We start from the raw sequence: 13,280 nt of genomic DNA, 5'->3' as shown, positions 1-13,280 counted from the left end.
TGGTAAGAGCAGATAAGAAAACGATCAATCCTTTGTGTTTTCAAAGCTTTACTGCTAAAACCATTTTGTGAAAATTATAAGCAGAAATGCAAGAATCTTTCTTTCCTCTCACTGCACCTGTGTTGCTCCAATCTCCCCCCTAAGTACAAAAATTAACGTCCCTTTGTGTCATAATGAGCCACACACAAAGGGATCAATTACAGTAACACCCACAGTACTGCAGCCTAGGGGCAAAGTGCAGAGCACAAGGACCTGACAAGAACTCTGAAGCCTTCCGTACAGCCTGTCCTTGGGACACGCTTCACTGTGTGTTTCACCGTTACATGAAACTGGGGAAGGGGTTGAGAGAAACACTGCTCTCTTATTTGTCACACTTGAAAATGCACAGGGAAATATTCTGTGGACTGCCACTGCTACCTGGATTTGGTTGGTCAGAGTTCAACGCTTGTTTCCAGCTGTGATGGCTTTCAAACTGCTTGTTCTCTTCAAGATGTTTGGGACAAAGAGGAGCCCCGAAGCTCGCTCAATGCTCTCAATGGGAACCAGGAACCGTTCAAGTGGGATTTTCTCATCCACAGGGCTGTTGGGCATCACATAGGAGCGCAATTCGATTTCTCCACTCTCCTTTTCCAGGATGAGCACCTTGAAGAAATGGGTGGGGACGGCCACGTGGTTCTTCCCAATCACCTGGTACTTGACATACATCTTCCCATCAGCCTCCATCCTGCACCAAGAGCAACGTCCAACGTTACCTCCTACACTGGTGCCACCTTCCACCCCCCCTCAGCTCATCCCCTCCAACCCTGTGCAAGCCCCCACCACAGAGTGACACAGAGCAGCCCTACTTCTGTAGGGCAGATGTAACAAATACTGCTGTAGCTGAGGCTGGGGGATATGGGGAAGGTGAGCTTACGTGGGGTCTACTCCTCCCAGACCCCTTCCTCACCATCTCTCTTACATTAAGAGGTAAGAAAAGGCTGTTCAGAGAACTCAGCTTGTCAAACTGCTCTTCACGCTCCTACATAATTATCACTGCAGATAACATCATGCTCTAAGTGGACAAACAATCCATGAAATGAAATCTAGGAGTTTTATTCCGCAGGGAGGAGGTGTGCAGTTTAATCTGTTAATGTAATACTCTACTAATCCAATACTGCTCATGACTAAAAAGTGCAAACCTAAGTGACTGGGTTAGTTTGCATCTCAGGAAACCCACCCTTGGCACTCCCCAAATAATTGACTGAATAAGAAACATAGAAAATAATCCCAATGCTAAGAAAACACCCTTCTGCAGAAACCCTGCAGGCTGCTGGTCCCACCTGGGGGTCTCACCAGGTCTCACCTGGGGTCTGGGTTGCTGGAAGGTTGTTTTACCTTCCCAGCACAACACATCCTCACTGCGGCCCCACCTGGCTCCTCGTGTTTACCTGGGCAGGTAAAGAGGTCCCGTGCAGACGTAGACGTTCTTGTTGTTCCTTGCCAAGCTTCTGCTGTATTTCTCAAGGTTATTCCAGGCGTTTTGGTTTAAGTGAGGCACCTAAAAACACAAAGACAGCAAAGTCAGTCACCACAGCACTTCCTTATTGCTCAGAGTTCCCATTCCAACGCATCCGTAACATTCCCGGAGCGCTCAGGGCACTGTGAGCAGAGCTCACCCCCACTCCGACACACGTAGGCACAGAACCCATAAGTGCCACACAAGCGTTGTGAGCAACGCGTGCTGCAGAGCACACCTGGGGAGCCACGTTGCTGAGGTAGAAGGTGTCCCGCATGGCCTTCTGGCTCCACTTGTGGTTGGCGGCAGCAGCCAGGTGGCCGCGGTCAAAGCCGCTGCCTCTGTAGTCGGCGTTGGTGGCTCGGTGATATTCGTGCACCGAATCGTCCTCCTGGAAGTCGCAGGCGGTGCGGTCAGAGCTTCCGCTCAGCGTCTCCCGGTTGAGCTGCTCAACGACCCAGAGCGCGCTGCGGCTCCGCGGGTCGTAGCACAGCACGTAGGACTCGCGGCTCCGCAGCTGCGCCAACCCGGGCAGGCCGTACTTGGTCAGCTCGGTGCGCGCCGGCTCTGTGGGGACCGGAGGTCCTGCGGCCGCCGCCGCCACCACCGGCACCACGGGCAGGCGGCCCAGCAGCCCCTCCGCCACCTCCGTGCCCCCAGCACCGCGCTGCCAGCGGGCGGTCAGAGCTGCGCCCAGCCCTGCGCCCAGAGCCAGGGAGGCCCCGGGCAGCAGCCAGCGGCCCAGCAGCATGGCTCTGAGCACAGCCTGGAGCACAGCTTGGAGCACAGCGAGCGCCGGGCACCGAGCGCACAGCCGCTTCCTGCTGCACAGCTGCTCTCTTCCGGCACACAGCATCGCCCCTTAAAGGGCTCCACGCACCGCCGTGCCTACAGAAGCAGAGCCCGAAGCAGTGTGCAAAGAAACCATTTTATTTGGACAACTCGAGAACAGCATTAAATGAGAGACGCGGAGGGTCTCGTAAGGGGTTCAACAGGATAAAGTACAAAAGGAAAGAGCAGAAGTTAACGTGACTGCTGCAGCCACGGGGCGATGGAGCCGGCCCAGCTCGGCCCCGAACGCGCCGCAGTGACAGCCCTGAGCCCTGCCCTGCCCGAGGAAGGCCGAGCTTCAACCCGAGCACGGCCGGGCACTGCGGGATGCCTGCATGCAGCTGCCTGCTGCGCTGTAGGGAGCGTTATAAAAATAGTGTTTAAAAAGAAGCATAAAAGTAGTTTTAGAGTGATGAAGTGTTCTTTCTTGACCCCGTTCTGGTAATTCTTTCCAGCCAAGGTAAAAACAAAAGCAAAAAGAAAGTGTTATACTGATGTACCGCTGAGTGTGCTCCTCACCTTCTGGAAAAGGGAGAACACACCAAGCGGTGCAATGCAATCACTGACACTCATGGGGGAAAACACCCTCTGCTTTCCCACAGGATCCACAAACCAACTTCTGGCCTTCATCCCACTCACTGCCAAAGGGTGAGCAACTCTGTTGGGTTACAGAACTCAGAATCAGCGCTGTGTGTGACCATCATCACGGACTCCATCTCCTTTCCCTTCTACCTTCTCACAAAAGCCAAACTTCCAGATGTCCAGGCTACAGTAAGAAGACAGCAACCCAGAGCAAATCAGAGTTGGAAATGTCTGCAGGGTGAAAAGCAGGAGCTGCTTGGCCACATTAGCAAGGAATGACCACAAGCCAGTTAATGCTTTCTGAGCTCAAAAAAAGAAAACTAAAATCATTGTCACCAACAGCTTTTGAGGAATGAAGACACAGAAACTAACAAAGAGATTTAAAAGCTGGTGACAGGATTTTTTCTCCCCTCCAGAAAATCTGTCTTTGCTCTTAAAGAAATGAATAAATCTCAGGAGAACGAACATCATTGCAAAGTAGAGCATCTCCTTCAAAGCCCTTTGCTGCATCAAAGTTGTTATAAGTTCTCCCCAGAGAACTCCAATTAACCGGTTGAGCAGCCACAGGCCTACCTGGATAAAGCTGCAGAATGTATCCCACAAAACCCTTCCAGCAGCCAAAGCTCTCACCCCACTGCAAAATCTTTTCAAAAGTGCTCCCCATCACCACCCCTAAAGAGAACAACACAACATAAGCCCTGTGACACATCGAAAGGAGGAGGCAGCTGTTGCTGCAGGAGCATCCATCTGCTGGGGTCCTCCTGCAGGGCCAAGTACAGGGCCTGCACAGAACCCTGAAAACAAAACTGTTTTGATCCCCGCTCACCCACTGCCTTCTCAGGTCATTACAAGGAGAATTGTGGTTGTTCCCCCACTGATGCCCACCTAGTAGAGAGAAAACACAAAGGAAGCACTTCTACAGGGGGACAGCATGAGGAGACCGTGCATGGAACTATGAGAGCTACAGCGTTACTTTGGGAGAAAAAGTGTTTCGGAGGAAATAACCCCTGCTAAGGGCCAGACCCCTGGTTCCACGCGTGTGGTCTGACAAACGGCCTCCAGTGCAAGGCACCCAACAGCCAGAACTGCTCAGTGACAGAAGGCAGAACATCCACACAGTGGCTAGAGCAGGCAGCATGCTCCATCACACAGCTGTCTTCGTCCATCCCTTTCATCTTTCTTGGAGGAAAACTCTACCCTATAGGGATTGCAGCAGAGGGAGATGCTGTTAGCCACAGGAACTAATTAGACGTTTTAAGCTTTCAGTTGTTCATGTTCCATCACTGCAGTGACACTGGCTGCACCAGCATCACTCCAGCACCTTCCATAGAGGCAGACTTTGCTTGGGATTGCTAACAGGAAGAGAGGAATGTGCACCAACCCATCCTCCTCTCCAGCCTTATAAAGTGACAGCGGCCTGCAAAGAGGCAGCCTTCCCTGAAGGAAGTAACACAGGTAGAACAGCTGAAGGCTGACAACACAACACCCCTCTCCTTAGGGACACTGAGGCCATCAGCAGCTTAAGCAGATGACTGACCTTTAACAAATCAATACCCATAAATACTGAAAACTGCAGTGCTGAACAGCTACACAGAGATGAGCCAGCACAGCACAGAAGGATAAAGCATTGTGGATTAGTGTTCACTCAAGAGCTTCTGCACAACCCGAGCACCTGGGTGCTGGCAGTTTCTCTCTTCGAGGCTTATGGTTTCTGATCAGCTTGACACTACTGCAGGTTAACAGTTCTTCCCACAGTCTGTCTTGCTCAGTGCCCACCTGAGCCTGTAGCACTGTACTGAAATGCAGCGGTTTCCCCCTCAAGAGGGACAAGTGTCCAACTCACAACTGTTATCCAGTAGCACTGGTGCACAGAAACATGGATTACCCCCAGGAGTCAGCTAATGACTGAAATGCTTGTATGCCCACTGGATTACACAATAAAAGGACTTTTTCTTGTAGGTCACACCCGTAATGTGTCTGTTCCTGGCAAGAAGAGCTATTAGACAATATCAAGGTTACCGTGACCAGAGCTTATGCAGGGTAATATCCTATGCAAGCCACTGAGGCAGGAAACCCCAGCGCTATGCCCGTGTAAGTCCTTAAGTAGAGCTGTCTTCATGCAACTAGATGCTCATTTCTTGTGTTTCAGAATCCTGATTGCAGCTAGATATGCTCCAGTTCGAGCCAGGAAAGCAGCCTGAGGTCCCAGCCTCCCTGCAGTAACAAGCTCCTGCTCTAAGGCTTAGTGTAATAAGGCTTCAAACTACACTTCACTCACAGATGAAAACCACCACAGTCTTCTTTCGAGGAGACCTGTATGGTAAGGCGACGCAGGCAGTTTCAGTGCACAAAGCTGCCAGCTGTTATCACGTCTTCCCATCATGGTTCTCAAGGTCTTTGTCATGAGAAGGGGTCCAAACTGCTGGATGTCAGATGACACGCACCAGAAGCTGACACAACCTTCTTTTGTTGCACACCTCAGGGACAGCTAAGTGCAGATAAGAGGGAGAAGAATCCAGAAGCTACTTGAATGACAGAACGTGTGACTTCCTTGGGATACATTCTGTTCACAGGAGAAAGATCCTTCTATACTCACCCACCAAGATCTACCAGATCCACACTGTCCCTTCCCCATCAGAAGTAACTCCACGTGAGCTACTTTCATGATGCAGAAGGAATCCACCCCTTGAGGGATATGCAGATAGATGGTTTCTTTCCCCACGTAAAGTCATAAAAAAAAGATACAAAGAACTGCTTTTGGCAGCACAGAGGCATTCGAGAGTTGAAAAATCTGGAGTGCAGGGCCCAAGCAGATAGGGAAGTAATCAGTTCTTGACCTAATAAATAGAGGAGAAGGAAGTCTTCAAGGTGGCCAGTAGCCCAAATGCAAAACCTGAAGTCCTGCAGAGATCCCTAGGAGTTTTAATGCGCTGCACAGGCCCACCTCCTAAGATCCTCTGCCTTACAGTTTCTCCAACACCTTTAGTCAGCCTCATGGACTATTTGGAATCCTGAAGTTCCTTGGCCTTCTTCAAAATCAGGTGGACATCAGATATAGGATAATCCTACAGTAAAGAAATGAAGTGTAAGGGCCAACTTAGCATTTGACATCGCTCCACCTAAACAGGGCAAACCTTGACAACAGCATTGTTAGCATTAGAACACCGTTAAGTTCAGTTACTCCCTTAACAGCTTCCTGTTCTGTAACTGATCAAGCCCCAGTGCCCTTCAAGAAGTTTCTATTCACTTATCCTCCAATGGTAGCAGGCCAGCTGACTGCACAAGATCTTCATGCCAGAGGGCCTTATCAAAGCCAGCACCCCATACAGTCCGAAGCAGGAACTGGCAGAGTCAGAGATATCCTGCTGTTCAGTGCAGTGTTTCCAACCTTGGGCTCCCACAATTCTCAGAGCTAAACAAAAGCCTCTGCCCAACAAATTTAACACTGCGTGTTTCAAAGCTTTGATGGAAAATGCTTTTTTTTTTTTTTTTTTTTTTGCAAACCAAGGGATGTTATAAGCCAGTAGTTTAGAACAATGTCTCTGTAAGCCTGGAAGGGTGCATGAGCAAAAGGCTGTGTGTCAATGGTAGTGCTGGGCTCCAGACAGCAGCACTGTGCCCTGCCAGCAGAAGACTGCAGAAGGAACACCGCTGAGCCCCTTGCTATTGAAGCACCTGGAAAGGGGAGGAAGGAGAAGAAACCCTACAGCGCTAGGAAGATGGAACAGAGAGCATGCAGTCACATTGTGCATGTGAAAATGAAAGCCCAGTTAATGGCACAGGGAGCCGAGACACCACCACCAAGGAAGTTAAAGCAGCCATTCATCTCAAGTGAGCTCAGTTTCCCTGCAGTGGTGGGGATCACAGCATGCAAAGGTTTATACTTCCAGTAATGAGCATGCTGCATGACCAACATTAAGATTTTCTGATGGCACACAGCCATCAGAAACCTGGTACCTCACCTCAGCAAGACATGCCCATACCGCAGTCCCCTCTCACAGTACAGTACAATCTCAAGATTCTTTACACTGCAACCCATGCCTGCAATATTTAACCCTTACCTGTAGCAGCCTCATGTTGAGAGTGAAGTCTCCTTCCAGCAACTGATCCCGGATTAGTCTGAAAGATGGGAATTACTCCAGTTACTTTTGACTCTTTACAGAGGAACTTCAAAAAATGGACTATGACGTGCCTTACAGAGACTTCTGAGAACACTTCCACTTACCACTGTGACAAATGACTGTGACCTATTCGTCAGATGCAATAACAAGAAGGTTCCTAGACCTATGGGTCTCATTAAAGGAGGGAAGAAAAGAGCACAGTGGCCATTGCCATACTTACGTCAACATGGCACAACAGACGAGGAGCAGAAAATCGAAGCGCTTATCGTCAGCAAAGAGGGAGTCCCAGATACGGATGACATCTGGCAGCAGGAACTCTTGGGACAAGAGCAGCGTCAGCCAGCGAAAGGCAAAGAACTGGGGTTTGATGTTCTGCTCTTGCTGTCAGACATGCACCAGACAAAAAATGAATACCCCCATAAGAGATGCAGCCCTCGATTCCCTCCCCATTTCCACCCTGAAACAGCTCTATGCTGCCAAGCCACGCTGGAACATCAGCAAATCCACCTCCTCCTACAAGAGCTTTCACATTTTTGTGATTGAGAAAGATCTTCAAATCAACCACATTCCATGTCTACAAAGACAGAAAACACTCCTCTAAGACAGGAGTAAAGGAAGCTTTTCTTCCTAAAGGCACTGTGTGTTATTTCAGTGAAACTTGCAGAGTAATTTTAACTTCCCATCTGAACACCACTTTATCTGCAAAGCCACAGCCCTCCCCCTCCAGCAAAGGCGCTGTTTTTTCAGGATTTCCTCTCCTTTCCAGAATTTATCAAAGCTTTACCGTTCACAGAAAGAAACAAAAGATGGCACAGAGTTCACACTGACGGTCAGTAAGACACTGCAAGCACCTCCAGCCTGTACCTTTCTTTTTCTCTTTTTTTTTAAAACTATCAAATCCAAGAGACTGAAACTTTAAGCACGGTCAAAAAAAAGCTCAGGATCCTGATGACATTCCTGAAGATTGGCTGCTGCATGGCCAAGGCCATTTCCTGCCAGCCAAACAGTAAGTCATTTATTTTCTCCCCCCTTAAATCAGCCTTCAGCCAACGCTGTGGGTTGTGTCACTGTGCTGACAGATCACCTTTTGGATTACTGAACATATTTCGCCTTTTCTAAATGCAAAACATCTCCAAACAATCTGGTGAAGGTTGCAGTAACAAGGACAGCTTCCCCTTCCAGATTCACCCTGGACTTCCACATCAAACAGACTACAAGACCTACAGGAGTTTGCTGCCTGATATTCTACAAAATCCACAGCAATCCACAGCACCCTGAGATCCCCAATGGAAGGAAAATGATAGAATTACGTGAGCAGGATTTTGCAGCTTTTCTGCTTGCTTCTGCAGGGAGATTTGTTGATGTTTTTGATGACAAATTCAAAGGAACTTTACAGCAAAGCTTGTGTTTCCATCTCCAGCTTGAATCCAGGTGACCAGGGCTGGTGGCCAAGTCACAGCTGGCAGCCTCACAACAGCTACAGTTTGCACTCACACAGGGGAGGAAAGCTTTGCTGATCAGCTCACTCCAGCCTTACTCCAAGGAGAGCTTGTTCCAGCTTACAGATAAGACAGCCCCTATGTCCTGCTGCTAAAGGCCTTCCCACAGCTCCTCAACCTCTCTATTCAAGTCCAGGAACAGCTGAACAAAGTTGGCTGACATTTGAATGCTCCCTCCCCCACATTCCAACCACGACTAAGAGGAACACCCAGCTCCTCACCAGCTTCAAATACAGCTCCACATCCTTTTCCTTCAGGGTGGAATAGACCTTCTCCATTTTGTAGGTTATACCACACTGAGAATCATCCAAGCTCTTAATGAAGTTGTCCCGAATTTCAGCCATTAGGTTGGTAAAGCAGAAAAACGTGTCAGCTTCAGCGTGTTCTGGGGAATTAAAGGAGGAAGTGAATGGAAGCACAGAGAAAGCATTGCTGTCAGAGGCACAAAGCTGCTCTGGGCTGATAACCTCATTGCTGTAGTGCATCTCACAAGACTTTGGCTGTGTACAGAGCAGCTGCAGTGCAGGCCCTGTGTGCACACTGAGGTCGTTGTGACACTTTGTGACAGTTATCTGTGGCCCAGAAGATCACCCAGTCTTGCTGCCCTGAGCACGCAGCCCCAAAACTTTGAAGTGGGAGCAATGCAGATCTCCCCCCAGTCCATTCTTCTTCTTGCCCCACCCCTTCAATTGTCCTTGTTAATTAAAAACAAAACACACACACAAAATAGAAACAAACAAAGCAACAGAGCAAAGAAAATAACCCCACCGTAACCCACACAGACGTATTTTTAGCACAAGAAGCAATAAAGGACTTGTATGGGGATATCAGGTTTCAATCAGGAAGAGAACTTCGATTCATACAAAACAAAAAATCCCCCAAATCTCCACTTCTGATGCCCTCAGCACTCACAGCCCGTTCAGTCTCTGTCAGTCTACTGTGCTCCCAGAAATGCACAACCCTTTTTGCATTTGTTGGCTTTGGGGGTTTGTTTGTTTATTTTCTGATCAGTCAAAACTGAATTGCTTAGAGTCTCCATCCTGAAACACTGCTTCACACAGAGCATGCAGCACAACAGCCCCTACCCAGCATCCGAAAGAGCCTCTCACCTTTCCACTCGCTGTTAGGATCTGTAGCAAAGGTGTAGTAAAGAGGCCCCACTATTTCATTCATCCCCTGAACGTAGGCTATCCCGGGGTTCAGCTTGGCATAGATGAAAAGGATTCGCTCCACCACTTCCCAGTGAGCTTCGCAGCCATTGGGCAGAACTTCGTATTCACCCAGAGAGTTAGGAGACGATTTAAGAGGGGAGCTCACCTGAAGAGCAAGGCAAGACTAGAGCTGATGAACAAAGCAGCCTGCGCTGCAACAGACAGCTCCCCTGAACCACTGCATCACCTGATCCCAGGCAGTAAGGAAACACAGCAGGGCCACTTCTTTGTAATGCAGGAAAAGGGGACAGACTGCAGCCAGCCACCTTCCCCAGCACCCAGTGCGCAGCACTTATCATCTAACACCCAAAGAGGCAAAAGACATCACACGTTTCAGCTCTTCCCCAGCTCCTTTCCCAATTACAGTTTGAGGAGACCCAGCTCTGGAAGACTCTATCAATTCAGCTTCAGTAAATTAACCCTTCAGTGCTTTGTTCCCATGAAGGAAGGGACATCTCAGGCATAGCACATCTTCCTGGAACTCAGGAGAAAATAACCCTTACCATTAAACATACCTATGACTCCTGCCAACTTTTAAGCATGCCAGCTGGTTCTCTAAAGCTGTCTAGACACCAAATACACAGTATCTGCTTCTGCATTCACATAATTCCACCACACAAACACAAAAAGCCCGAGAACCACCAGCAGCCCCATCAGGGACCGTGCCATGCCCCAGGGGCAGCCCACACCCAGACCTCACATTTGTAACCCCGCTGCGGTTCCGTGCCACCGTCTGTGACTTCAGTGTGGTTTGCTCCACCCGCTTACGCAGCGTCTCAAATTCATTTTGGGGGTCCAGGATTAAAAGGCAGGGGTAGTCAGTCGGGCGCTGGAAAAATGCCATGTCAGGGTACAGCCTCCTAGGGTGGATGCAGGAGGAAATCAAGCATAAGAAGGAAGTAGGTGCCCAGTGCTAAACAGAAAGCTCAGTTGAATATTAAACTCGATTTTCAAAGTACAAAGTATTAAGCAAAGCACTCAGGCTCACAAACCTGAGTCACTACACCATACACACCTGACGTCTTTGTCTATCTGGAGGAGCACCTCGTTATCCTTGAAGTAAGTATTCCACCGGCTGTCTGGGTTTGGATTGAGGGGCTGGAGAAATAAACAAGACAAAACCAAGCATCCTTCATGTGCACCAAAGCCCCCAGTAAATGCACACTGATGAACCATTCCTGCTGTCAGCCCAGCACAGGGCCCAATCCTTCTGGCACTGTGCTTAGTGCTATTTCTTCAGACAGCACACAGTGTAGGAAGCAGATCAGAACTTGTAAATAAGTGACTGTGTAGATTCACTGAAGTTAGAAACCAACATTTCCAATCCCTTTTCATATCCTTCTTCAAGACTTAGTTCCCAAATCAAGCATCCTGTCCTAAGGATTCTCTATTGCAGTTCCCACCTGTACAAAGGTGGTCTTTGCACCCAGCCCAAGAGTTAAGGCAACATATGAGTACTGTGGGATATCTCAGCTCGGAGAAGGCTGATTAAGCACATCCAGCACGCCCAGCAAAAAGGAAATGCATTAATAATGCCAACAACCTGTCCCCTATCTGACCAGTTTTCCATTATGACAAAGTTGGCTCCCCCTCTCCCACGGGCGCTTTCTTTTCTCCAGATCAAGATCTGCATAAGTTAATAATCATCTGACAGGAGAAAACACCATAAAAGGAACATTCCAAGAGATCCAAAGCTCACTGTAAGCTGCCAACGCACACAATGTTACAGACATTATAGTTTTACAGCCCTGGTGGATCACAGCAGAGCACAGATGACCACACACCAGCAGAACATCAACGTTCAGGACAAGCCCTGGAAGCAGCTGTAGCATTTACAGTCCTTATCTTCAGTTATATCATCCCCTGCCTTGACACAAACTTCGCAGTGTTTTCAGAGCAGAAAGCGATGCAAAAAACAGTCAATAAATAATAATTAAAGAAGTCATTCATCAACGAACTGAAGATAAACCAACCTTCTGCTGCGGTCCAGCTGCACCCTCCTGCCTTTCAGAGCAGCCTGTTTTCAGCCCACCCACAGATACAGCATCCCTAGAGAGCGTCTCCTTGCTGAAGGGACCTCTCACAACCCTCTGCTCTTCCCCAGCAGACCCACAGGCTGTACAGCCCCAAAGCAGGAGGGAAGACACACATGCAGCTGCACACAGCTCCATCCCCAGCTACCATTGCTTTGCCAGTAACTCAGCAGCTAAAGGCTGCTCAGACACATGCACAAGGCTGGCACCCAGGAACTGCCCCCCCTGCCAGCACAGGGCCAAGAGCAGCACAGGAATGCAGGCTACAGAACCACGGTTCAGAGCTACAGGGAATGTCCTGCAAAGCAAAGGTTAGCAGCACTTACATGATCCTCTAAGGTCACATCTTCCCTTGAGACACCGAGGTTGGCTTTGGCGATCCCAGGCTGAATAATCATTTCTTTTAGGAACTGGGAATACAGCTCCCTTAAGGAGGGAAACGAAGCAGATAACATCAATGTAAGCGCTCGGCCTGAGCTCACACAGACACCCCTGCACTGCTCCACTCAGCCTACATCTCATTTTCTACTAAGTTGAGTTCAAATCCACAGACCCCAAGAACAGCACACGAGAGCAATTCCTTTTACAGAGGTACTTAATTATTGAAGTCATCGCTCCCTTCCTCCACAGAATCCCATTAGAACGAAAAGAGCAAGCAGAGCCGTCCTCACCTCTGCTTCTTCAGCAAAGAGCTCCATAGGGCCCTCTCTAAGGGGAGGTAGTTCAGCAGGATCTGCGCAGGACACAAACACACGTTAGGATCTGAGGAGCGCAGTGCCAACCTGCGGGCCGAGCCGAGCCGAGCCAACGCGGGGCAGCGGCGCTCCGCACATCGCTCAGCGCTTTGCCGGCCGGGCACATCGCAGCGCCCGGAGCCCAACGCAGCGCCGAGCCGGCGCACACACGGCTACCTCCGGGCAGCCCGGCAGCGACGAACTGCACGAACTGACGCGGATTCGGAGCGGCTGCCAAGTTCTGCACCGTTGTTTTGTTTTGTTTTGTTTTTTTTTTACCCGTTATGCGCCCCAAAGCACCGCCGGAGAGGCAGCACGCAGCGCCAGACGCACCTTCCAGCAGAGGCAGCGCAGCCCTCCGTCGAACGGGATTCCTGCGGGACAGCAGAGACGCGGCCGTCATTGACGGTACGGCTCAGCCCCGGCGGGGCCGCCGCGCCGAAGTTCGGGGATCGGAGCGGGAGGGGCAGCCGCGGTCACACGGAGCGCCGCGCCGGACCCCCCCCCCCGTCCCACTCACCACTGAAGCAGAGATCACGAAGCTTGCCCAGAGCCACCGTGGGTTCGCCGAGCACCTCTTGGAAATCCGCGATCCTGCGGGGAAGCGGCGGCCGTTAGCGAGCAGGCGGGCAGCGCTCCACTCTGCTCCCGCTCCGCACCCACCCGGCGCCGCGTCCACCTGGCCACGGCCCCGCACCCACCTGCTCCGGTGCAGCCGCGACATGGCTGCCCGACCCCGCGCGCCGCGCAACCGCTCCGGCTGGAAACGCCGCG

At 50.2% G+C, this 13,280-nt stretch overlaps 2 protein-coding genes across 3 annotated transcripts; both read right to left on the bottom strand.

Moving 5' to 3' along the window:
* Window positions 1-31: 31 nt before the first annotated feature.
* Window positions 32-2,366, bottom strand: ENDOG (endonuclease G). Its single transcript, XM_042830541.1, has 3 exons — window positions 1,734-2,366; window positions 1,428-1,537; window positions 32-724 (listed from the first exon to the last, which is right to left on the bottom strand). Exons 1-3 carry the CDS (start codon window positions 2,349-2,351, stop codon window positions 439-441), a joined length of 1,014 nt encoding a protein of 337 aa, XP_042686475.1. The 5' UTR covers window positions 2,352-2,366; the 3' UTR covers window positions 32-438.
* Window positions 2,367-2,404: 38 nt separating this feature from the next.
* On the bottom strand, window positions 2,405-13,274 carry TBC1D13 (TBC1 domain family member 13). Of its 2 annotated transcripts, XR_006170852.1 has the most exons (13): window positions 13,208-13,274; window positions 13,027-13,100; window positions 12,840-12,880; window positions 12,444-12,505; window positions 12,099-12,198; window positions 10,755-10,837; window positions 10,440-10,599; window positions 9,638-9,845; window positions 8,750-8,913; window positions 7,250-7,410; window positions 6,970-7,027; window positions 5,853-5,973; window positions 2,405-5,745 (listed from the first exon to the last, which is right to left on the bottom strand). XR_006170852.1 is itself a non-coding variant. In XM_042830538.1 (12 exons), exons 1-12 carry the CDS (start codon window positions 13,228-13,230, stop codon window positions 5,908-5,910), a joined length of 1,200 nt encoding a protein of 399 aa, XP_042686472.1. In that variant the 5' UTR covers window positions 13,231-13,274; the 3' UTR covers window positions 2,405-5,907. The 2 variants fall into 2 exon arrangements, 1 of the variants encoding a protein (XP_042686472.1); XM_042830538.1 differs by having other exon boundaries at window positions 2,405-5,973.
* Window positions 13,275-13,280: the final 6 nt, after the last annotated feature.

This window comes from Centrocercus urophasianus, unplaced genomic scaffold (assembly GCF_019232065.1).
Source record: "Centrocercus urophasianus isolate 14NV4802_14NV808 unplaced genomic scaffold, USGS_Curo_1.0 seq_34, whole genome shotgun sequence".
Lineage (NCBI taxonomy): Eukaryota > Metazoa > Chordata > Aves > Galliformes > Phasianidae > Centrocercus > Centrocercus urophasianus.
Note: the sequence above shows the minus strand (reverse complement) of the source record. Positions and strands in the feature narration are given on the sequence as shown.

Coding starts and splice junctions, on each gene's coding strand:
- ENDOG (XM_042830541.1), bottom strand. CDS start 2,351: ATGCTGTGTGCCGGAAGAGAGCAGCTGTGCAGCAGGAAGCGGCTGTGC. Junction 1,538..1,733: donor TCAGCAACGTGGCTCCCCAG/GTGTGCTCTGCA, acceptor TTGTGTTTTTAG/GTGCCTCACTTAAACCAAAA. Junction 725..1,427: donor GGACCTCTTTACCTGCCCAG/GTAAACACGAGG, acceptor CTCTTGGTGCAG/GATGGAGGCTGATGGGAAGA.
- TBC1D13 (XM_042830538.1), bottom strand. CDS start 13,230: ATGTCGCGGCTGCACCGGAGCAG. Junction 10,600..10,754: donor CAGATAGACAAAGACGTCAG/GTGTGTATGGTG, acceptor CATCCACCCTAG/GAGGCTGTACCCTGACATGG. Junction 9,846..10,439: donor ACCGCAGCGGGGTTACAAAT/GTGAGGTCTGGG, acceptor CTTGCTCTTCAG/GTGAGCTCCCCTCTTAAATC.